The following is a 23,453-nucleotide window of genomic DNA, read 5'->3' on the forward strand; positions in this document are numbered from 1 at the left end:
AAATATTTCTCAAAAATTCTCATTTTCTTTATTCCATATATTGCACTATAACGATGTGAAGATGCATCAACACCAAAATGGGCTTTACCTTTTAACTCATCTGTGTGTAATAAAGTGATTGTGGAATTTAAGATGCATCTTGAATTTAATCTAGGTGGAGCTGGTCACATTAGCTAACTAACCCTCTTTCAGGCTTTGAGATTATTATATGACAAACTCAAGCCCTCCTCAGAAAATCAAGCATGTACTTGTCAAGTCTTGTCAAAGGCAGTGAGAATACGGATGGCAAAAAGTGAGAATACCAATGGCAAAAAGGCCAGGATGGGATAGGTCATCATACCAATACATTTAAATGGGAACTCAAAGACGTCATCAAAAATGCAGAAATACAGAAAAATACAGCATTATCGCAACAGAAAAGTGTTTATGTGCCATAGGAGACACAAGCATGGATAGCGATATTGTAGACATCCTGGCTCTCCCTCTTTATTTCAGATGCAGTAGTGTTGCATGAAATCTTACATTGCTGTGTACAGTGGAGTATGGTAGCTACCAAATATGTACTGCTTCACAAATGTTTTTTTTATTATTATTTACACAGGATTACAATATTTCCCTCACTTTCCTTTAGCTTCAGTGGCTCCGGTGTCTCCTCACTGTTTTCTCCATCTAGGGAACTGTTTTTGAAGAAAATGTTCACAGTAGGCAAACAGTCTGGCAAATAACAAAACTCCTCATGGTCCACATTCACAATTTAGTTGTATTGGGATTCTTCAGAAGGTGCAGAGAAGAGAAGTCCAATTCAAGTGCACATGTCATTTTTGTGTGTGTGTGTGGGGGGGGGCGGGGTGTTGGGGGGTTATTGGCAGGCAAACATACTTATTGATGATTTGTACACACATATATGAAACGCTCATACATATATGAAATGGTCACAAGTGCGTATGCAAAATATTTTTACATTGTTTTGCAAGCATTTCATGTGAGTGTGTGTGTCCATCTTTCATATGGATGTGCAGGGCATTAAATATGAATGAGAGACATTTTGCAAGTGAAATTCCTTCTGGATCAGCTGAGCTTCTCAGTCTTCTTGCTGCACATACCAGTAAGCTAGCATGGTTGGGGTCAGGATGGGGTCAAGCTTTAGGGCAAGACAGCTGCCTGTTGGACTACCATGCAGTGGTGGTAATAGAAAGTGGAATGTTACAGCAAGCAAGACAAAATCCTGAGAATCTGTCTCACCAGCCTTCAGTGTATTTCCTAAAATATCCATGACCACTCTAAGTTACAGTTGGACATTACAGTAAATGGACACTGGTATAATGACTGGTGAAGACTGGCTTTAAAGGTACACGAAGACCAATTGGCATCATTCCTTTGAGGCAGGGTGGGTTTTGTCACCAAGGCCTGTTTACTTTGCTGCTGTGACCTCTAGTGGCTCACCACGAACCTGAAAGTTGCTCAGAAGATGTCAGTGGATTTGCTTCCTTGTGGTGCACTGTGGGACTTGAGTGAAAAGTAGCCATTGGCTGCATGCAAGTGTGTCAGAGACTTACCCCTGTGCTCCTGCATGAGTGTGGAAGCTGTGAGAAGAGGCAAAAGCCTGCAGTGTACAATTGTTGGTTCCAAATTTTGTAAAAAAAAAAAAAAAAAAAAAAGTAACACTGTGATGTTGTACATTCCAAACACGCACCACGAAAATGCCAGTATCATTACTGTCATTTAGCAGACGCTCTTATCCAGAGTCTCTGATGTAGGTTTCATCTTATCCATTTACACAGCTGCATATTTCACTGAGGCAATTTTAGATTAACCCTTTTGTACATCCAATCCAGTGTTCTAATCACACCAGTTTTACCATGTGCACAAAAGGGCTAATCACACCGGTGTGACCGTAGGCGTGAAAGGGTTAAGAACTTTTCCCAAGGATACAGCAGTAGTACTCCTGCAGAAAATGTAACCAGCAACCATTTGGTTACAAGCCCTACTCCTTACCACTATGCTACACTGTCGCCCCTTTACATTTAATAACATCTCCCCTGGATTGCACATTCTATTTTAACCATGCTTGGTGCCTTTTGTTTTCGGCTTTAGCATTCATGGCTGTGTAATGATCATTCAGTCAAATTTCCATTTAGACAAAAACACTGTTTAGACACTAAGCACACTTAGGTGGGCGCAGGCAGTCTTTTTTATATGCAAGATATGTAATCTAACTTGATCAGAATCGCACACATGAGCTAGATCCATACAAATGTCAAATGCAACAAAGGCCACTCTATTGTTGCACATCACTAAATGCCAGCTCCTCAGCCAGCTCTTTTAATGGTAATTCATAACAATCTACTTAAAATTATCCAGTTCGCAGTGAGGTCCGTTCAAGCTTTAACACTGACACTCTTTCCTTGCCTCCATCCGAAGTGTCTGCATTTCTTCTTGAAGGCCAGAGCTAAGACATATCTCAAATTAAAAATAATAATGTATCCTTTGCACAAAAAGGGTTCAGTTCATGATTTATATATTAAAGTAATGTACTTATTGAAGCGGTACTATATGTTATTTTTATAAGCTGTGATTTTGTTACTATGGTTACAAAAAAACTATGGTTCGTTACACTCACATACACATGTATGTAACACCTTTAGGCACATATTCACACACAAACATGAAAAACCAGGGCTTTTGAATTATTTGTTAATGTTTTATTGGTTGTGTTCTCTGTATACATCCAAAGCAATATAACACATATCGGTATTATTGGTAGAAAGCTCAATAGAACAGGACACATGACATACATACAAATAAAATATCAAACAGATTAAAAATTGTTGTGCAAGTGGCCATTCATTTAGTAATGTTGCAAAGACTTCATGACAGAAAACGTCAAATATGCATACACGATTCATGTGAATTAATGTGAATAGTCACAGCTAAACTGACCCCTTATCCTTTCATGGATGCATTTATTTTTATTAGGGAATAATGTGGCCACTTAGTGCCTCCTTGATTGTGCTTACATGTATAGTTTCCAGTTGATCATTTCAACAACACAAGAGCTACTGATAAAACCATTCTAGGAGCCACAGCTGACAGAAAAAAGAAATGATATGTTTCAAATCAGGGCACCATGGTTTCATAGTTTCCTTGTCTTTAAATGGAGAAACTTAAATCTCTTATGTTTTTACCTTTACACTGTACATTTATTGTAGTGGACACTAGTATACTGCAAGAGATAAGTGTACTGTACATTCTACTGTGCAACAATGTGATATGATAAAATAGCAAGGGAGGAGGAAAAAGAATACAACTAAAATAGCATTATTCATGTTTTCATTTTAACTGATTTAAATATTTAAAAAATCCCTGCAGCAATGTGCAAATTTTATGTCTTCTTCTTAAATAACCACTGCTGGAAACTAAAATATGCTCTCTTTAAAAAAAAAAAAAACTTCTGGCCTAATATAAAGTTACAAAAAGAACATAAGTAGTCTACCTATAAGGAGTAAGTTTTATATAGACACAAATATCCACTTCTGAAATGCATAGGTACAGAACCACCTTAAAGGAATCCATTCAGTAGCAACATGGAGCGATACCTTCTGAGGTAAACACTGAAATGATTTAAATAGAATGACAATCTAACGTTTTAAATGAACATTTCTAAATGTGATGATCCTTTTCTGCTAACCTACACATTCTGTCACTCACTAATGTCCAACAATAGATTATACCTCATGGACTACTATCTCATTTCAGACACAAAATGTGTCAGTCAGGAATGCAGGGCCTACTGAAGTAAACAACAAGGTGCCTTTATTAAATATGACAAATCTTATTTACATTAATAAAAATATATTATCATCATCATTTTGTGTGCAGTGCAGTTTAATAAGAAATATCCGCAGGTAGCTCAGAAGACAACAACGTTGTTCATTTAAAGAGGATGTCACCTGTGATAGTTTTCATTTTTTATCAATACAATGTCTTCAATCACAAGTGAGTTGTAATGCAACAATTTAAACCCTGATAATTGTATGAGTGTTTATTTTACTTATTTCACCATTTCAAGTCACAACTATAATGCATTTAAATGAGGATTTAAATGCAGTGTATATCTAGAGTTAATTACCAGTGCCACTCTCTGACGTCATTAGCCGGCTTAGGCAGAAACCTTCCCCCATGATGAAATAAATGTCATTTCCAAACACTATTTTAGTTAGACACATTAAAAGCATAAAGTTCCCTTTTAAACACAGGGTTTATTCTGAATAATTGCATGACCACTGGTGACCCCTTTAGACTTGCTCCTGACTTATCACAAAGAAACACTCCATTTGTCATTTGTTAGGTTTTCACAATTGATTTTGTGTACATTTGCACAGCAGCGCAGAACTGTCACCCTCTGATAGAAACAACGCTATATAAATATATAAGTCAACACAATGTCACGTTTTAGGAACGTTCCAGATCCGTCAGTTTGGTGTCTTGGACTAACAGACAGCTCTATTTCTCTCTCTGCTTTAGTAAGCCTGATAAGACATCCTCAGACACGACAAAACCCTTTTCTGTTTCTCTAGGGGGTGTTCTGGGTTTTAAATATGCACAGTTGTTTTAAACCCCTCACAGTGAATGCCAACAGATTTCCTTTTTATGCTTTTTTCCCCTTTATACGATCCTGTTTGGAATCACCAATTGCACAGCCTTATCTAACTGCAGCAACATATGCATTCATGCCGGAGCACTGAAGCAAGAACAAGACAAATGCAATCCTCTCATCCATACTAACACATAGCCAATGGCTATTTTGCACTACAAGTCCCACAGTGCATAACAGTGAACTGGGCACACATTGGAGGCACTGCTCCACTGATATCATCCAAGCAACTCACAAATTGCAGGGTGTCTGAGAGTAGTATGAGAAGAAATCACGTCTGACCCCAGTTGGTTCTGCTGCTCATCGTCAGTATATGACATGGGCAGCCAGTTTCAAAGCCAGACCACAGGGCTCAGCCTGCACTCAAGATGTGCGCCTTGCTGAATGAACCACATGCCAACAGACTTCTTAGTCTGGCCAACTCCAAAAGCAACCATTAAAAAATGTTTTATTTGGTTTTTGTTGCAATTTCAGCTGTTGCTTCTCAACATAAACATAAGGAATCAACACAGGTAAAGTTGATCAACACAACTCTCAGATCAATCATGCTCCAGTGTGACAGTCTTTGCTTTCCCTTTTGAGCTAAAATGGCCTTCACACTTGGAAGGGACAGCACAGCACATTTAACAAAGAGCACATTAGGTGGTCTAGATGGATGCATGTAAATAGCACCGAGGATGCTCTACACCTTTGCTTCTGGTCCCCGGGCAAAGACGGGGAAAGAATCCCGTATCCTCGCAACCTCGACAGCACAGAGATGGCCGAACACTTTGTTATACCACTCAGGAGACCGACCCCTAAAAAAACAGAACAGCCCAAGATTAATCACCCACTTCTTACAAACAGCTGGCTGTGTAGCAGCTAAGGAACTGGACATAAGATCATAAGGTGACAGGATCTAATTTCAGGTGGAGCGCTACTGTAGCATCCTTAAACAAGCCTCTTAACCCGATTTATAAATGTTTTTGTTTGTAATTTTTGAGAGATTAGAGAGGGGCAAGTGAAGTAATTACATATAACTGAGTAAAACAAATTCAGATGATGATGGATGATTCTAACTAAAATTGGCAAGCGTGTTAATCATGAAAAACATGTATAAAAGGTAGGCTCTCTGGCTCCTCACCGGCTGTGACTCACCAGCTGCCACCGAATGCAATCCAATATAAAGGGAAACAGCTGTAAGTGGGTAATGCTTATCTAAACTGAGATTCTTGTCAATCATGCATGTTAATGATAAGCAAAATCCAAAATTCTGAAAGACCAGTTTACAATTTTTTTCTCCTTCCAAATTTTAGCCTTACTGGTCTCCGCTGTTTGGTAAGAAGAGCATATCTGTCAAGTGACTTGAATAGCACACAACAAGTAAACTGAAGTGCACTGATTTCCCCTCTGGTGGTATCTGAGAGGCGGTCAGGACCGCGAGACTTGCCTGAGGTCCGCCCTGCAGTAGTGGGTCAGTCGGGACCGGCCCGGCCCGCAGGGCTCGATCAGACATCGGGACGTGAGCAGCAGGGCCTGCACGCCCGCCTCCAGGTTAACCGCGTCATGGTCCACGGAGGAAGACACCAGCACGCACACACCCCGCGGCAAATCCGTGCACCAGCGCCTACAGGTACACACAGATCATAGGCCCGGTGATGCCACCTGATCACTCGTCCGCCAACAGGAGGCAGGCAAGAGAGAGGGATGCCGGCACATGCCAAGGCTGAGTAATGAGGAGTCTGTACGTATCATTGAAGAACTACAAAATCCTGGTAAGAGGTTTTGCAGTTCACATCTATGCTCTTTTTCACACTCTCAACCTCAAATAATGGATTGATGCTAGAAAATGTTTACAGACTCTGTAATCCAAAATCCCCTTTCTGTGGATTTAGTCTTTTTGGTGACAGTGATAGGCATTCTTGAAACCACTGCACTAGTAATTTGTCCTTGATGGTGGTACTGTTAGGAGGGCACAACCTGTGTCAACTCTGCTGTATCATACTTGACAGTGTAATGATACATCTGTCTCTGTCTCTGTTTTTTACTGCATGACCTTCAACCAATGCCTTGTCACTTTGGGGGGAGGACCTCAAACAGTGTGACGTTTAAATATTCCTGTCTGGCCCCCAACAAAAAACATTTGGTCTCTAATAAACCCTACCTTATCAGTGTTTTCTTGATTACATTTTGTTTTAATTTAAAACAAGTAAAAAAAAAAATTACAGAACATTTCATTGCAGTGATTATGCTTTTTGCCTATTTATAATGTAGCTAATGTGTCGAAGGTGAAGGGTGTTGACAGTAACATTACTGTCAGTCACTGGTAAAAACATTTGAATAACACTGAACTTAAACGTACTGAACAAGTCAGTGAGTCAGTGAACTAAATCTTCATAATGAATGAAACAACCTGTTTCAGTAAAAAGAGCTGACATGCAGATTACTGTGTTCCTTATGGTCAAACCTTAAGCAGTATTGACCCCAGGTATAATTGAAGGATCTCAGAAAAATTCTGAAAAATTTGAAAAATTAACACAAGAAATCTACCTCAAAACAACAAAGTCCCTGCGGGGGTGGGGTGCCATGGTGTCAGTCCCATAGTGAAAGACCTCCGTGTTTCTCTCCAGGGCCTCGATCACTCTGCTGTGCAGCAGGTCGTCATCCCACAGGTGCCGCTCTCGCAGAACTCTGCGAAGCACCGTGGTGGGCGCAGCCTCGATCTCGGTAGATGCCCTCCAAAGGCGAACGGGAGGCCCTTCTCCTACCTGTGGGGCAACAATCATTCAAAATGTGACACCGGACAGTGAAGCATCACTGGCTCATTCTACATCAAGGCCAACTTATTACTGAGTACAGCTCTAGGATTACAGTGTTTTCCCCCATTATTCTCAAAGAGGTGGGACCTGGATCTATAATTACAATAATACCCATAAATTCCCCATTAGCCAACACACTATTGAACCTCAGATGTAGTCTTAGGAACAACAATAACTCTACTAACTGTACAGCTTTCCAGCAATTTCAAAAAAGTTTCTTTTTTGCTCTACAGCAGCATAATGGAATCACTTTTACACTTTTGCATCCTGGATCTGGTATATCCATAAACTCAAATAATGTGTGATACTGAAAAGGCTTGTTGCAAAAAATTAAGATTTGCTTAATGGCTCATTGTTAGCCTTCTCATACCTAACATTTCAGAGCTAAATGAGTGTCTGACAAAACCCATGGCCTTTATCAATACTTGCACCAACAAGAATCCCCAGTGTTGCGGCTTTGGAAAAACTGCTGCATTTGATTCTGTGCCTACATGCAAACACTGATCTCAGTGCTTACTACAGTTACATCAGTTACTACAATACTACCGTTATTATCTGGGACAAAAAAAAAAAATCCCACCAAAAGAAAAATGGTAAATGCGGGTGACATTTCCGAGTGCAAAAGGTGAAGTGAAAGTTAGCAAACGTCTGGATACCGAAAATAGGGTATACGACTACACGACTGCTCACACTATGAAATATATTTTTTTCTTGCATCCACCTCTGTCAGTATTGTTTACATCTCTGAATCTGACAAAATACCTTCATTTTTTACTTTTGGCAGCATTATCTGTACCTACAACTCAAGTCAGAATGCCCATACATGGGATTTTTGGGCATTTACTTATGCTAATTACAGACAAAGTTCACAAGCACAGAATTTATGAATGATCAAGATTCATCATTAAATGAATGAGGCTTAGAATAAAATTGGGTGTTCTGCATATATCCGACATAGCTTTTCACACAACTTTTTCCAAAGAACAAAATTTGCTTATTTCTGAGCACACTTTGATGAACAAGGCCTAATGTTTTTTGACACTTGCTAGAAGGGACAGATTTTTTTTTTCAACAGCATAGAACCTGATTCTCCCTCCTTTGTGGTATGATCATGAACAGCGTGAACAATTAACTGGTTGCAAAGTGCTCCGTCCTCTGACGACAACCATGGCCAAACACATCACGTGGTAAGTGGATTAGAAAACCTTGTTCACCAAAGATAAAGGTAGATGTTTGCATTTAATGAGCACTGACTGACACAGCCTGCAAATCACTTGGCTGGTACTGATTCATGATTATTCATTTGTTTCCTAAGCGAATGCTGTTTTTAGGACAACATAAACAGCTTATACAATATAATTTATTCACCTGTTACACTGAAGACACTTCTAAATGTTTTTGTGCCTTCACACACTTCACAGCAATGTGGTGGATTGAATCAATCCAATGAAACACTAAATGGACCCAATCAAGGAAAGCAGAAGGCAGCGATACCCCCCTCTCTCACTCTCTGTCTCGCCCTCTCTCTCTCTCTCAGATTAGTTAGCGTTGTTATGTACCTTTTTGTATGCTAGCTCTGTGTTCTCAGGCGCTGGTGCATTGTGCCACCCGCGGCTCTTCTCTGTTGTCTCTCGCAGTAGGCACTGGATGCTGTCCTCCAGGTAGGCCCGATAATCCACAGGTTCGCCTTTCAGGTTAATGCCCAGGCCGTGGAGAGGAAGCGGGTGAGTGTCGGCTGCCAGATAGGAGTTCCGGGACTGCAACATCATATCGTGAGGTATCTGGACCAACAGGAACAAAATTCAGTTCAATTGCTGCAATCTGAGCTCATGGGCAGGAAGACGGACAGTGTATCCATTGACACAATCACATGTTGGATTCAGTTTTAGTCTTTAGCAGCACAGTCAATGCAGCAAATATTACGGTATTTACCAGGAATTTGTACACAGTTTTTCTTTGTCTGTTGGAGTGAGCAAATATTAACTTTAGAAACTTAGCATAATAACATTGCCCGCACTATCATTTAGTAGTGTAAAGCAAAACATTGACAAGTACAGGAGTGCATGAAATAAACCAATAAAAGGGATATGAATGACAAGTATAGTTTAGTGAAACTAAGTCCTGTGTTAGAAATTAGAAATTAATCCTAATCTGCCCTGTGAATTCGAGAACAAGGACTGGGAAACACTTTAACAGTTAAACGGATGTACATGTACGATACACAGGAGTACTCTACCTGAAACAGCTTCTTGCACTCCACAATCATATGACCAAGTCCTTGTGTGGCAGCCATGTTCTCATTTAGGTCCTTTTGATCTGGTTTACTCATTGGACTCCTTCCATGGATCAGTCTGCTCCCAAAATACAAACAAAAAGCATGGTTGGATTTCGTGTGTGTAAACTGTACAGAAATATTTATGTAAGAAGCTGTAAGGGGAGAATTTCTGAAACGTTAATTATGTAACCATAACCACTGATTACTCACAGCCATGTTCCGTGTTCTATATTCCCACAAGCATGGTTTAATTCGATTTATTCGAGTGGTGGAGTGTAGGTGGAGTGTTGAGTAAAAAGCGCCTGACACACACATTATGTACAACTTGTCCAACTGCAGCCACCAGTCAGGCAGGGTCCAACAGCTCAATAGAGAGAACATACTGTAATGAATGGCAACTAGTATGAGTTCTGGCTGGCACATACAAACCAGTGAAGCTAGGGACTCCAGAATGCAAGAAAGAGCAGTCTAGTAACCAGTATGCATGACAGGACCAATAAGGTACAAACGGGACATCCTATCAATAAAATTTCAGATTTGCCAGGACAGTCTTCAGTTGAACACTCAGACATTAAAAAAAAAAACAAAAAACAATGCAAAACAGTGATCCATCAATGGCAATGATTTTACCACAAATCAGCTTCCATACACATAATTTTTAGCCTAGGCACAAATCAAACATTACTACTTGACTCATGCACAGCACTTTGTCAGACGATACTAACGTGCAAGATGTTAATCTGATCAGAGCTGGAGCCAGTGTTCATGGGACCCTGGCCCATTATTATAGGGGGTGGAGTGTCATATCCGCAACAGCCCCTCTACATCCTGTAGCAGCTCCCTAAAGACAACAAGGAACTGGCCTCTGCACACAGACATGAGCACACCCACACATGCAGACAACTACGATCAGAGAGATTGAGAGAGGCAGACAAGACAAAGACTTAGTGGGGGGGAAGAGACAGGGACAGGCTTATTTCCTGTCTATGTACCACTTAAACACAGATTAATACTTCCATATAAAATATACTGTACAGACCAATCAGATCCTATATTTACCAGATTCAAAAAAAAATTAAAACACTTGGTGAAGAGGCTCTGTATCTGGCAGGCTGCTATGTCTCTGCTTCCCACAATTTGAGAGGGGTATGGGATAAACTGTTCTATGGCATTTACACTCTAATAATTTAACTTACTATTTTGTTAATATTCTGTTCTTCAAGTGGGTGGGTGGTTAAAATGTAAATAAGCACAAAAATGTCATGGGAACCCAAAAGCTGAAAAAGTAATTAACTGAAAAAGACCACTGTAGCTGCAAATTTTGCCCATGTTCTGAGAAGACTTTCCAGCACAAGCTGCTAACTAGTGTGATACCGTGTACAGGTTCACTTCAGTATTAGGAAGCATTTGCTCAGACAGTCTCAAAGATTCTCAAGGGTGTGTATGAATTATAATGAAAATGTTTTGAGCGAGCAAAAAGAAAAGCGCATAAAAGTATATAAAAGTGTATAAGGCTTCATGTATAAGTTACATATATTTTCTCTATGGCAGTACATGCATATGTCAGACACAGTCGGCCTTTCAAAGTTATTTATCTCTAACAAAAAGGCATTCAGTGAACAAACAAAGGAAGCAAGGGAGGCAAAGAGCATTTTTCTCTTAATCCAGTGTTTGTAAAGAACACATTCGGAAAGAATAGTTCTGCCAGTCAAAGTATTGATATCTATTCAATGCCGATGTAAAACTCATATTGTTGCCCACATTACCTGACACACATAAAAGAAACACCATTCCAAAGGAATGCTAACCAGTTCCTTCCACTCTTTCAAATTACTCGGCCCCTTGGATAATTATTTTAGTTTCGGAACACAATGTGGTTTGCATTGTGTTCTGTGTGCTAAGGTATACGACCAATGCTGAAAACGGTGAAGGAATGACAATTGATTCCTTGGAATAGAATAGACTGTAACTGAAGAACTGCATCCTAAAAAGCTTGTCCTTGTTAGATCCTAGTCTGTCCCTGTTAGATAACACATCGAGAGTAGCTGTGCATGTAATATTTCCTTGCAAGTCAAAAGAGGCAGCTCATTTACAACTGCCTACAATAAATATGATGCAATTTATGCTATTCAGACAGGAAAGACTAACATTGAGAAGCACTACTAGATTACTGGAGGATTTGCAATAATTTGATAGGGCCAAAAATGAAGATGAAATATACAAAGAAGCACAGAAAGAAGAAAGAGAGGATTAGGAAGAAAGTACAAATTGGTTTAAGGTTACCCATTTATTCAGTAGCCAAATCAAGTTGTATCTAATTTCTCTGTTCATATGAAAATAAATGGTACAGACATGGATAAGCACATCATGGTCATTGTGATTATTTGCCACACAACAACATACAACAAAAGTTCTCTTGCAAGTCTTGCAAGTAAAGCACATTTGAATTTGAAATTGACTGAGAGGGTAAAAGACAGAGATAGAAGGAAAGGTTCATCATCTATGTTGAGGGTGTAACTGTAAACCCTTAAGTACATGGCGGGAGCTGTTTTCTACCTGGGGGAGCTCCCCTCCTTCTTGGAGATGTTGAGGTGAAAGAGGGAAGGGGCCAGGCACACGGCCAAGTTTCCTGCCGTCATCTGGTTGTCCTGGGCGGAGGCAATGTCGCTGAGGAAGTAGAGCAGGGTCTGCAGGACCTCCCGGCTCTCGTCCGGCAGCAGGATGACCGCGGCCTGGGCAGCCTGCAGGCGCTGGTCCTTTGGAACCCCTGGGAGAAAGACACAGGGCAAAAGAGGTTGGGACAGAGTGAAAAAGACACCCGGAAGACAGCAGAGGGAAGAGTCTGTCTTCATCCCCGGAGACAGGACAGCAAGACAAAAAAGCTCAGATCTGGAAAAGATCCAAAACTGCTGAAAAGAAAGGGCCGTGAGATACTGTCAGGTCTATTGTTTCACTGCAGGAAAAAGAAAAAAAAAAAAAGAAATTGTGAAACTGTCGTCAAACACACTTGGAGCAAATATTTTTTCTTGTTGGCTCCAGCTGTTAGCATGAGGGAAGAATAAAGTTTGAAATTATATTTTTTATTATTTTTTTTTTTTTACTTTTATGGAACTGTAAACACTTTTTCCACAAAGTACCAGAAGGCTGCAGGTTTGAATCCTGGGTATGACACTGTTCTACACTTAATCCAAGTACTTAACCTGAATTATTTCAGTAAATATTAACCTTGGTAAATGGAGAATTACATTAATGCAAGCTATGTAACCCTGTACTTTAATATGTGAAACAAAAATAAAGAAATAAATAAAGTAGCCACATTCCTTTACTTTTAAAATCTTTTATTGTAAAAAAAGCAACATGTCAGCACAATTCCCACAATTTCCATCTTCAGAATGTGCTGAAGCATTGGTGATTGTTGTGAATATATATAACTACTTCTTTGTTTGTAAGTGCAAGTTAATCTCTTATGTAGCTAGTGTAAAATTAGTGTAAAAAAACCAAAATGGAATTGTCTAAAAGCAAACGTTATTGGGACAGGATGTGAGTTTACTAACAGCAGGGTACAGAATACAATTTTAAAACGGAAAGCAAGTCTGTTGCTGCCTTTATATGCAGCAATAATAGTCATCGGAGGCAGGAATTTTTCTGCAATTATGAAATGTATATGAGCCCCAGGCACGTGGCTGCATCTAGAAAAACAAGAAATGGATGTGGTCTAGTGGTTCTGGATGCATGGCTGTATGTGAAGCCCTCTGTGAGCCTGGGGGTGAACATGACATTAGCATATTACATTTACATTTTTGACATTCAGCAGAGTAATTCTTGAAGTACACAAGGTGCATCCAACAAAATGACACAAAGGACAAGGACACAAGGACACCACCACCCACACACAAACAAGAGCCTTTGCCAAACACAGGGTTGGGACTGCGTATGCACACCTGGCCCAACACCGAAGTGCAACACAATATACCCAAAGAATGTACCATTCCATCACAAATAGATGTTATTAGTTGTGCACATTTAATTTAATTTAATTTAAAGTTAATTAACAATCAGAATATGGAATAGTGATATGAGAGACGCCCCATGACCTCCCTGCTGGAGTAGACTTCTTTGTCTTTGTACAACGAGGCTGACAGACAAGGCTGCCACTTTAGCGCAGACCCACCCCAAAAAATACCCTGCTTAGTTAATGATTGGATGAGCAACCAGCTAAGAGGGGGAAGCCAAAACTAGTAAATAATTAGTCATACAATGCAGTCTGGAAATGCAACAGCAGCATACCTAACAGCAGGTACATCTTAGTATGAACAATGAATACAAACTTACATTGGTATATCTGCAGGAAGGTTTCTGTGAGCTTGGCAGTGAACACAGGCTCTGGGAGATCTCGGAAGTACTGCTTCAGCATGTCCGCCACATCGTACGGTGACTGGCCCTCATAGCTGACATGATCTGGGGAACTCTCATTCAGCCGTCTCAGCGCCTGGATCCGAGACTTCACGCCAGATTTCCGGAAAATACCAACCTATCCGTACAATTAACAAACTGAAGTAAATGGTCACACTTTATTTTCCAGTCTTGTTTATATTGTTAGGACATATTTAATAAATGTACAGTACTACAACATATTACACACTAGACAACTTTCATTTCATGCAACAGAATATTCCTTATTTTATTTTATTCAGATATTTTGCAGTATGTCAATGACGTATCTGCACTTTTGACCACTAAATGTCTTCAAATGAAAAAAATACATTTGAGACACTACATGGGATAAATTGAGGGTCAGTCATTTATTATTTGCATGGTGATTAAATTATGTCAGTGAGACAGACAACTCTACCTGGTCAAGGCATCTTCTGCGGAGGTAGCGCATGGCTTGCTGGATGCTCTGGGGCAGGGGCTGTCCATTCCTCTGCACATTCACAATGGGGGGAACACCAAACACATTTTTGTCCTTGTAATCTGGAGTCTTGGTTCTCTTCATGAATTTGGGCATCATCCTGTGAGAAGAAAGTCCAGGAGTGGATCCCAAGGAAATGTTTTCACTGTCTTATGCACTGAAATCACTTCCGCATTAGATTAAATGTATTCCTAATGCTTTGTAGCTGACCATATATGATCACTACCTAGCACCTATTAGCACAAGGCACATTTAAACGTCTCTGACTATTAATGGCCTCTTGGTATCAAAGCAGCATTGATTTCTTTACTGAGTACAGACATACTAATGAGATTATTGATTGGAAGGCACAATTAGAGGCAGATACTGCACACCTTTCAGAAAAGCACAATAAGTGTATACAATTATTTGTGTGCCATCTTCCAAATGCACCCTTGACAAAAGCACATTGGAGACCCACATGAAGCTCCCACATGATGTGTACATTGCTTTTCCATATGAGGGATGATATTTGCAAGTAATCTATCACTCTTTCAGCTCTTACACTCACCAACTCCAGCCTTGCTTGTTAGGCACAGAATATCTCTCCATGATAGCAGTAAGTCTGAGCAGGGAGAACTTCTGGAGCAGGTTCAGCTGTGCAGCAGACTGTCGATTGATCTCCAATGTCGCCGAGGTCAGGCTCGGCCTGTGGGAGTTCTGGAAACTGTGCCACCTCAGCTTTCTGAAACACAGACCACACATGCGGGTGACATTCAGGCAAACCAGACACAGCAAACAGGGTTAAACAAATTTCTGTAGTCTATTTACTAGCTGACCTGTTTGGCCTGGTTAAAGAGGCGCCTACTCCGGAATCTCGTCGTTCCCTTATCTCCATTTCCTCAGCCTCGTTCAGTGAGTTCCCCGTGCTGTCGAAGTCACTGGCCGTTGTACCCACGTCTGACATGGACTGCTCCTCAAAGCGGAGGCTTAAGGGACGAACAGTCTCCACAGTCTCCTCAGAGACGTTATCATCATCTTCCAAATCCAGGCACATCCTCCTGGACCACAGGTCGAGGTTTTGCTGGAGGCCGTGGACATGCTGCAGAATGTCGTCCAGGTGCTTGGAGATATCCTCTCCTCCCGGGCTCAGTGGATCCTGGGAACTCTGGCATGGGTCCGGAACGTTGTCATAAACACTCCCCACGGAGCTGCAGGAGCTCCGTCTCTGCTCCAGCCCTGTGAAATCTTGCAAATCCCCACTGCTGCACAAGGAGACATCTACGGACGCATCTCCCATCCGCCAACCCCCAAGACCATCGTTGGCATTGGGACACAAGCTCTCCATGGAAAAAGATCTGGGGAACGTGCCGGGCTTGTGATCTGTTGGGAGATGGAACACACGAGCCTCCTGAGCATTCCCTGACCTACTCCTTAGCTCAGCCCAGCTAGGAACCTTCATTTCCATCTGGTAATCTTCTAAGTAAATCCAACTGCTTTTTGTTTTGTCCCTCCATCCCGTGCCAGATAAGCTGGCCGTCGTCCTGCCTAGAGTCTGAGCCCTCCTGCTGAAAGCTGAGTGGTTCCTCCCACTGCCACTTTGCTTCAAGCCAGGAAGGCTGTCATTAGTCGTACAGTGCAGACTAACAGGGGATGGGGTACACCGCTCTTTGACATCTACGCCTTGGGCAGGAGTGTCTTTTTCATCAGTCATCTCTCTGTCTTTTTCCTTGCGCCGGAATGAATCCAATTTCCTCAGGAAGCTTTTAGAGCGCTTCTTGGTCCTCTCTCGGACGGGGGCCTGGTCCGGGGAGGAGCGGGCCTCGGCGTCACTGTGCGAGGAGGAGGTGGCAGTGGAGCTGGAAGCTGAGGAGATGAGGCTGGTGGCAGTGGTGGGGGTGGCGGTAGCGGTACTACCTTGGCTTGGCGTGGTCTCCCGGGCACTCTGCATGCTCAGACTGCTGCTATGGAGGGAGGTGGCCCCCAGGTCGCTGAGGTCACTAAGAAGGCTCTCCCTGCTGGCCCAGGCCAGCCCAGGAGTGTGGAGACCCTCTGCCCCAGGAGAAGGTGGGGAGGAGAGGGCCAGTCTGGACCATCTTTTACTATCCCGCTGAAATTCCCACCGGTCACTGATGGCACAAAAGTCATCTTCCTCTGAGTCTTCACTCTGAACAGATATTTAAAACATTACACACAATCACAGTATCTATTGTGATCGATCTCATTTTCAAGAAACACAATGACCAAATTTATTCACATCCCTGCTCTTGGTACTGTATTAATCTATCTTTGGCTTTGATAACACTGACAGGATATTTCCTCAAGTTTTTCAAGGTTGGGGTGCTTCTCCCTATGGATTTTTTACACCATCATTCCAAAGCATGCTCTGGATCATGTCATGTTACAATTTTGTGTTCATCGTTTGCTCAGTTCTAACAAAAGCTGCAGAACCAAAAGGTACAAAGTAACCCAAAATCCAAACAGATCAATGCTCATATTGCATAAAGGAGACAATGTTCTCAACAACATGTGTCTCATCTTTTTGGAGTGAAACTTCATGCCGATGAGCATCTGAAAAACTCTTTTTTCATCAGACTACATGACATGATCCGACTTGAGGCGCATTTTGGAAAATTCACATGGCTTCTTTGTAATGTGCCTTCAAAAGAGGTGTCTTCCTTGTGACACCAGATTAATGCTGTCAACAATATAAATCAGTTTGACACATTGAATCCAGAGGATGTTCTTTTTGTTATTGTGAAAAAAAAATCTTAAAATGTATTATACAAAAAAAAAAAAAAATCAGTCTCTTTTCTACTCGGTGTCTTGTGCCAAACACATACAAAAACAGGCTCAGGTATGTAGCTGTACTCTGTATGCTCTTTTGGGTTTTTTTTGGGCGAATGACTGCATGGGTCAAAGGGTAGATTGTTTTGCGCAATAGCTTTGGTTCTGGACCAAACCACCACTGGACAGAAGCCAGACTATAATAAACCTTAGTTTTTGCTTGTCAGGCACTCTAATCTCAAGCATATTATCCATTCACACCTTATTCATTCATTATTTATAAATGTCACCCATTTATGTATATTTTGCAGAAATATTCAGTCTAAGTACTTTATGCAGTTGTCAAACCTGCATCCTTCAAGCTAGTGGCCATGGAACTGAACTTCTATATTGTGACCCTAGATGATAATGAGATGGGTTACAGCAACACTGAAAGATTGTCTTGCTCCCACCTCTTTCCTCTGAAAGTGAACTTCCAACCTCATGGAGGCACAGTTGTTCAGCGCTGTCAGCCTCCTGCAAGGAGGGGAATAGACACAGGGACATTAAGACATACAGTATTCACAACCCGTCCTGCCCCAAAACAGTGACAATTTTTAGAAGGAGGCACACGTACAGCATGGATCACATACCATCCTGAACAAATGACTCATTCGAGCTATTCTGTTTCCCAAAACCCCACTGGATCAAAAAGCCTTCAAAGCTACCAACTGAAGAGACACTAATATCTTTACTGCCAATCACTACCATGTTGTGGTGTGCTACTTTTGTAAATCCCAAAGTACATAGACTTTGTGATGAAACTCACACAGGAAAGAAACATTTGTACCAAGATTAATGTATACCAAATGCCGTATTACTGTTTTAAAGTCTGGTTTACTGTAGGGATTTCCATGAAAGAGTAGGGAATTGCAGAAAGAATAGAAGCACTTGAGCCTGCCAGTGTGTTCTCACCGATAAATGTAACCCAAGGAGGTGCCAACACATATGAGGGAATGTATACTAGGCCTTATCTTGGCAATAGCTGTGGCAGTGAGATTGCATAGACAGACAGGCTCACGGGAACTCCAAGGGGGTCTGCTGTTTGTACATCACACCAGCCCCTCAAGACACAAATTTCACGCCATGTTAAGTCCCAACTGCACTCGAGTTCAGAATAAATTGGATATTTATTTCCAAATGTATTCAGTGAATTTGAATTTAATGATTTTTTTTCTCCCCACTTTGAACCAAATTTCAATGTTGGGAATGTTGAGTTGTATTGCAGCAGTCTGTACTGTATAAGACATCTTCAAATTTCTCTTCTTCAAATATGATGTGAATCAGACCTATTCAACTAAACACTCTTCATTCTAAACACTCTAAAAATGGCATTTACTCCATTTGGACTGCTAAAATTATCATTCATTCGATATCCTGGAAAATGAGGCAATACTGTTTTTCCTAGAGTCTAAGAGAGGCATGGCAGCTCACAGTAGGAGATGCACTTCTGAGGGAGATATGACAGAGCTGATTTATAAACTTCACCCTCCTGCTCTCAGTCCCTCTGAAAAAGAACCTCTCACAGCCTTGCAGAAGAAAGACTTTTTGACTGGCACCTCAGAGGAGATGGATTTCAAGCACTGAGGACATGGAGTCACATTCCACAAAATGTAGGATGAGCCAATACGAAGCAATAAATGGACAGAAATTTTGACATACAGTCAAATAAATTTCATGTTATCTGGGTCTTATTGTATTTTTCATGCAAGGTACTACATTTACTGTACAGCCAATTTGAACCATATATGTATATATGTGTTTCTTACCTGCACAGAGCTTTCAGTGAATCTCGATCCAGAAAATCATGGTCTTTTTTAACTGAGGAAATATCAGTAGGAAACAGTCCATCTGCAATGCAAAAGCTTTACATTAGGATCAAGGAAAACATTTTGCTGTTTTTAATTTTACAAATGGAGGGAGAAACCAATATAAATGCGTATTTACAAAGAACTAGGCAGAACTAGCCACCTCTTTGACATCTGTAATTTTCAGTTCCTTTCAAGCTGCCTAAATTGGTTACCCCTGTGGAGTTACTTTTGATGTGATCTAATGTCTCGGATCGATTAACAGAGTGGAGTACAAAATGGGGCCTACACCTAGCTTGTCCACCAGACACTTCTACAAGGGATTGTTTCGTAAGAGCTGGCACATTACAAAAACAAGCTGCACCGCAATTCTCACCATAGATCACTTAAAAGAGAATTTCCTTCAAGCCAAACAAACCTCACAGAAAATGTTAAATCTTTACAGAAGAAGAGTTGTGAACTATCACAGTGAAAGCCTCTGACAGCGTTCTTACTCTCACACCACAAAACCACACCAAGATGTTGCCCTGAAATTACCTACATCACATGCAAGCTTTAAAAATATAGAAATATTTCTCAAAACAGAAATGTGATTAACAGTTCATACATTAATAATAATTGCATAGCTTCAGTGTTATTCTTCAATATTTGAAATGCATTCTTGCTTTACTTTCCACAAAATATGTCAGGAATGCTTGCACAGTGCAAAAGGTTTATCTCTTCTGCATTTGTTCATTGAAAATATCTTACTCTGAGTGGATAAAAAAAACAGTCTACTGTCATCCCTGCTATGTCATTTCCTTCAATTGTTTCTGCCTATTTCTCCTTCCGAGGCCACTGCAAACTGAACACTGAGATATCAGCCCCCTAAACATTTCATCAAAATCCCTCGACATGGGAACTAAGAATTTCCATTTGCATCCTATTTAAAATACATTAACAGTCAGCTTTTTCATCCCATGTGAAGTTCATCAATCCTTACAGTGAGAATGACTCAGACAAGAATATCAAATGGGGTTATTTCAATATTAAATATGAATAAGATTTCAAAATGAAGATAACCATAATGATGAAGTGGCAGTTCAATTATCTTCCACTTGGCCATGCAAATCATCCAGCTGATTAGCCTATATTGGTTGAGAGCTTTGTAGTTTTATGCTAATCACACATTGCATTCATTTCTCCCACCCTCAGCCATTAGTGGTTTGGGAAGTTATGCCTTTCCCTGGAAAGAATTCTCTCTGATTACGCTTTCACCTCTCTACAAACTTGCATTACAGTAACCCTTCTAATATGCCCAGGGCCGATTCAAGACACAGATTCAATCTGAAGCCCTGTAACCCACCCACGTACAACAGGACCTGACGTAACATGTCAGGGCTAGGGCAGTTTGGGCCTAAAATTGCGTTATGCCACCCAGCTATTTTCTTGGTTATTTGGACAGAAATAACTTTTTTAAGTTTTTTTTTTTTTTTTAAGTTTAAGTTTCCACCATAGATGACCATCAAAAAAAGTTTGTTAAATTGTTGAGCTGAATTTTCTGTTCTTTATTTGTTTACTTGTACAGACTTTATTCACTGTAGTGCACTACATCAGAAGAAGATGACACTCAGCACTCAATGCACAATCACAGCAAGATCAATGCACTTGGTAATTCAAATTGGTCGATTCTGTGATGAAACAGAGGGAGGGCTGTTGAGATTATCAAATAATCATGTGATTGCAATTATAGGAGCAGACCAATTGTCAATTCATATAATCATTTGGTTCCATGATCATTGATTTATTTATTGCATTTTGGATTTTTCTTTTTCCATATTAATTTTCAAATAACAGAAAGAATGTTTGTAAAAATGTAGCCTGTCTTTCATTGTTTTGCAACTGTAGGACAAAAACAGATTTAGATCAAGCTTTTTAATAAATCTGTTTAATAAAACGAGAGGAGACGCAGTGATGAAGCATTGATGAAGCACACACACTCTTTGAAGTTTGCAGACACTCTTCGCCAATTTATCATTGCAATATCAAATGGACAACATAGGTCTTCCTGTAAAAGGCCAACACAACTTCAATTTAAACCAAACTAAAGAGGAGACCACAATAATTTAGAAGAGATGCTTTGTGATATATGCAGAAAAAGTATTACTAAGTGCTGCTAACACAACTAGTCTTAGAAACCATCTAAGAATAAGCAACTGAACACAATTGCCTAACCCTGGGTAATAAAGTGCTGTATAATTCTGCTTAATTAATTTGTATTTTTAAATTTAGTGATGCTAAAAATCAATCATAATATCGAATAAGTCTATCAATACCACTAGAATAGCACTTTAAGACCACGAGAACAACATCTTGATAAGTAATCTGTCTCTCTCTGTTCCAATGTTTAGCAAACACTGCTAAATTTGAGTCAAGCCATAAAGAGACAACTGCTTTGTGAGAAAATATAACCCAGGGAAAGTTTTAGGTTGGATGTACCAGATATTGTTTCTTTTGCAGTGAATACAAGGTTGTTTTATGTTTGGAACCAATCCCCTTTGTCCATTGGTATAATATTTACAGACTTCTAGTCAGTTTTCTAGTCCCTATCTCCACTGAATAACAAAGACGTTACTTTAAATATATTTAATGCATAATGTAAAGTGAAATACCAATTGCCCTTTGAATATGACTGCATGTTTAATATTGCCATTGCACATTAAGGCTCAATAGAGTTCATAACGGATGGCTGGTATTCATGCTTTTTTTTTTCAACTGCACCCTCATTATTTTATGACCTTTCCGTAATATAGATTTGCTCACACATTGCTCATGGCTCTGATTTTAATATTGCTCCATCGTGATTAATTAGCCTCATATCTATTCCTTTTGTCCGAGAGAGGCTGTTTTTTTTTTTTTTTTACTTGCAAAGGACCACAACATCAGAGTTATAACAATAAAGCACTGATCAGAGACAATTTAGAGAATTTTTACCTTCATAGAGTTGTGCATATTGTGGAAATCCAGCTGCCCGCAGCCAATCACATGCCTCTTTAGCCTCATGTTCTGAAAAAAAGAAAGTACCGGCTTGCATCATTGTTCATTACAAGATTAAATTGCGGCTGGCTTTGGAAATTACCTAAGCATCTGCAACAATGACTACCCAAGATATGCATAAATCCCAGCTACTTTGCCTCAATTCACCCACACAAAGGTATTTAAATGAATCGATACACCGACTCAGACTGGTGTCATTAAGTACTTTTAAGCTAAACTCATTTTATGGTTGAATATTCCTTCTTTTGAGAAAGTTTACTGACATAAGTATTGACACCCTAATCAAGCCATGTTAACATCAAGCCAATAAATTAAAAATGAAAAGGCCCAAGCATTATGCAATCACTCAGCCACCCGAGAAATGCATTATAGATGCAAAGAACTTGTCACAGATGTCTGACTTTGATTCCCGTTTGAATATTTATTTATGGAAAATAAATAACAACATGTGATTGGCAGTGCACTGGGCTCTACAGACAAATATTGCACACTGTACCAATATCTTGTATCTCTAAGCTGCACAAACCACATCATTCAGCAGCTCATTACAGCCTCTGTGACCTCTAAGCACCTTCAGAACATACACTATATTTCTTCATCTCTCAGCGTTATCAGCTGGCAGATTGATCCAGATTATTCTCTCTGGCTAAGGGGTAGTGAAGGGTCAGAACAGTATATCAGCCACCTGTCTGAATTTGCCCGCAGCCTTTACAGCCTTCACTGTATGATGCTGTTGGCTTTCTGTAAGGTCCAGCTTTGAGGATTTAAGTAGAAGTTAATGCAATTTCCCGCCAAAGGCAAACATGGGATATTTGATCCATAGTACGTCTTCTATATCCATTCAATCTTTTTTCCATCTGACCATCCACTGAATGTTTTTACTGCTTTTGAAGGTGATACAGCTTTCAAGTACAAAAGAATATCAATTTTTCTAAAAGTCCATGGCCAGGACTGTTCATCGTATGAGAGAGTACTCTGCTGGAGCTCATTCCCCTGCAACGTTATATCAAAGCAAAAGTGCTGCTATATGATCTTTTCTTATTTTATGATCAAAGCTTTTATTACATTTTCAGACTCCAACAGTTATTAGGAGATCTTTTCTTCCTCAAGTAGACATGCTCTACTTGTGAATGGGTGAACACTTCAGGTACAAATCAGGTAAAAT

The 23,453-nt window shown here is 40.3% G+C and overlaps 1 protein-coding gene across 1 annotated transcript in view; it reads right to left on the reverse strand.

Moving 5' to 3' along the window:
* Positions 1-3,779: 3,779 nt before the first annotated feature.
* LOC118791033 (stAR-related lipid transfer protein 13-like) overlaps positions 3,780-23,453 on the reverse strand; it is a 30,296-nt gene continuing 10,622 nt past the window's right edge. Inside the window, exons 2-14 of the mRNA XM_036548249.1 lie at positions 22,226-22,297; positions 19,214-19,295; positions 17,858-17,921; positions 15,458-16,785; positions 15,190-15,363; positions 14,580-14,739; positions 14,060-14,258; positions 12,284-12,494; positions 9,689-9,803; positions 9,012-9,233; positions 7,184-7,401; positions 6,084-6,260; positions 3,780-5,451 (exon numbers count right to left, since the gene is read on the reverse strand). Of these exons, the coding sequence (XP_036404142.1) occupies positions 5,337-5,451; positions 6,084-6,260; positions 7,184-7,401; positions 9,012-9,233; positions 9,689-9,803; positions 12,284-12,494; positions 14,060-14,258; positions 14,580-14,739; positions 15,190-15,363; positions 15,458-16,785; positions 17,858-17,921; positions 19,214-19,295; positions 22,226-22,297 (3,137 nt within the window). The 3' untranslated portion in view covers positions 3,780-5,336. The remainder of the gene's footprint in view (positions 5,452-6,083; positions 6,261-7,183; positions 7,402-9,011; positions 9,234-9,688; positions 9,804-12,283; positions 12,495-14,059; positions 14,259-14,579; positions 14,740-15,189; positions 15,364-15,457; positions 16,786-17,857; positions 17,922-19,213; positions 19,296-22,225; positions 22,298-23,453) is intronic.

The sequence above is a fragment of the Megalops cyprinoides genome, chromosome 16 (genome assembly GCF_013368585.1).
Source record: "Megalops cyprinoides isolate fMegCyp1 chromosome 16, fMegCyp1.pri, whole genome shotgun sequence".
Taxonomy (NCBI): Eukaryota; Metazoa; Chordata; class Actinopteri; order Elopiformes; family Megalopidae; genus Megalops; species Megalops cyprinoides.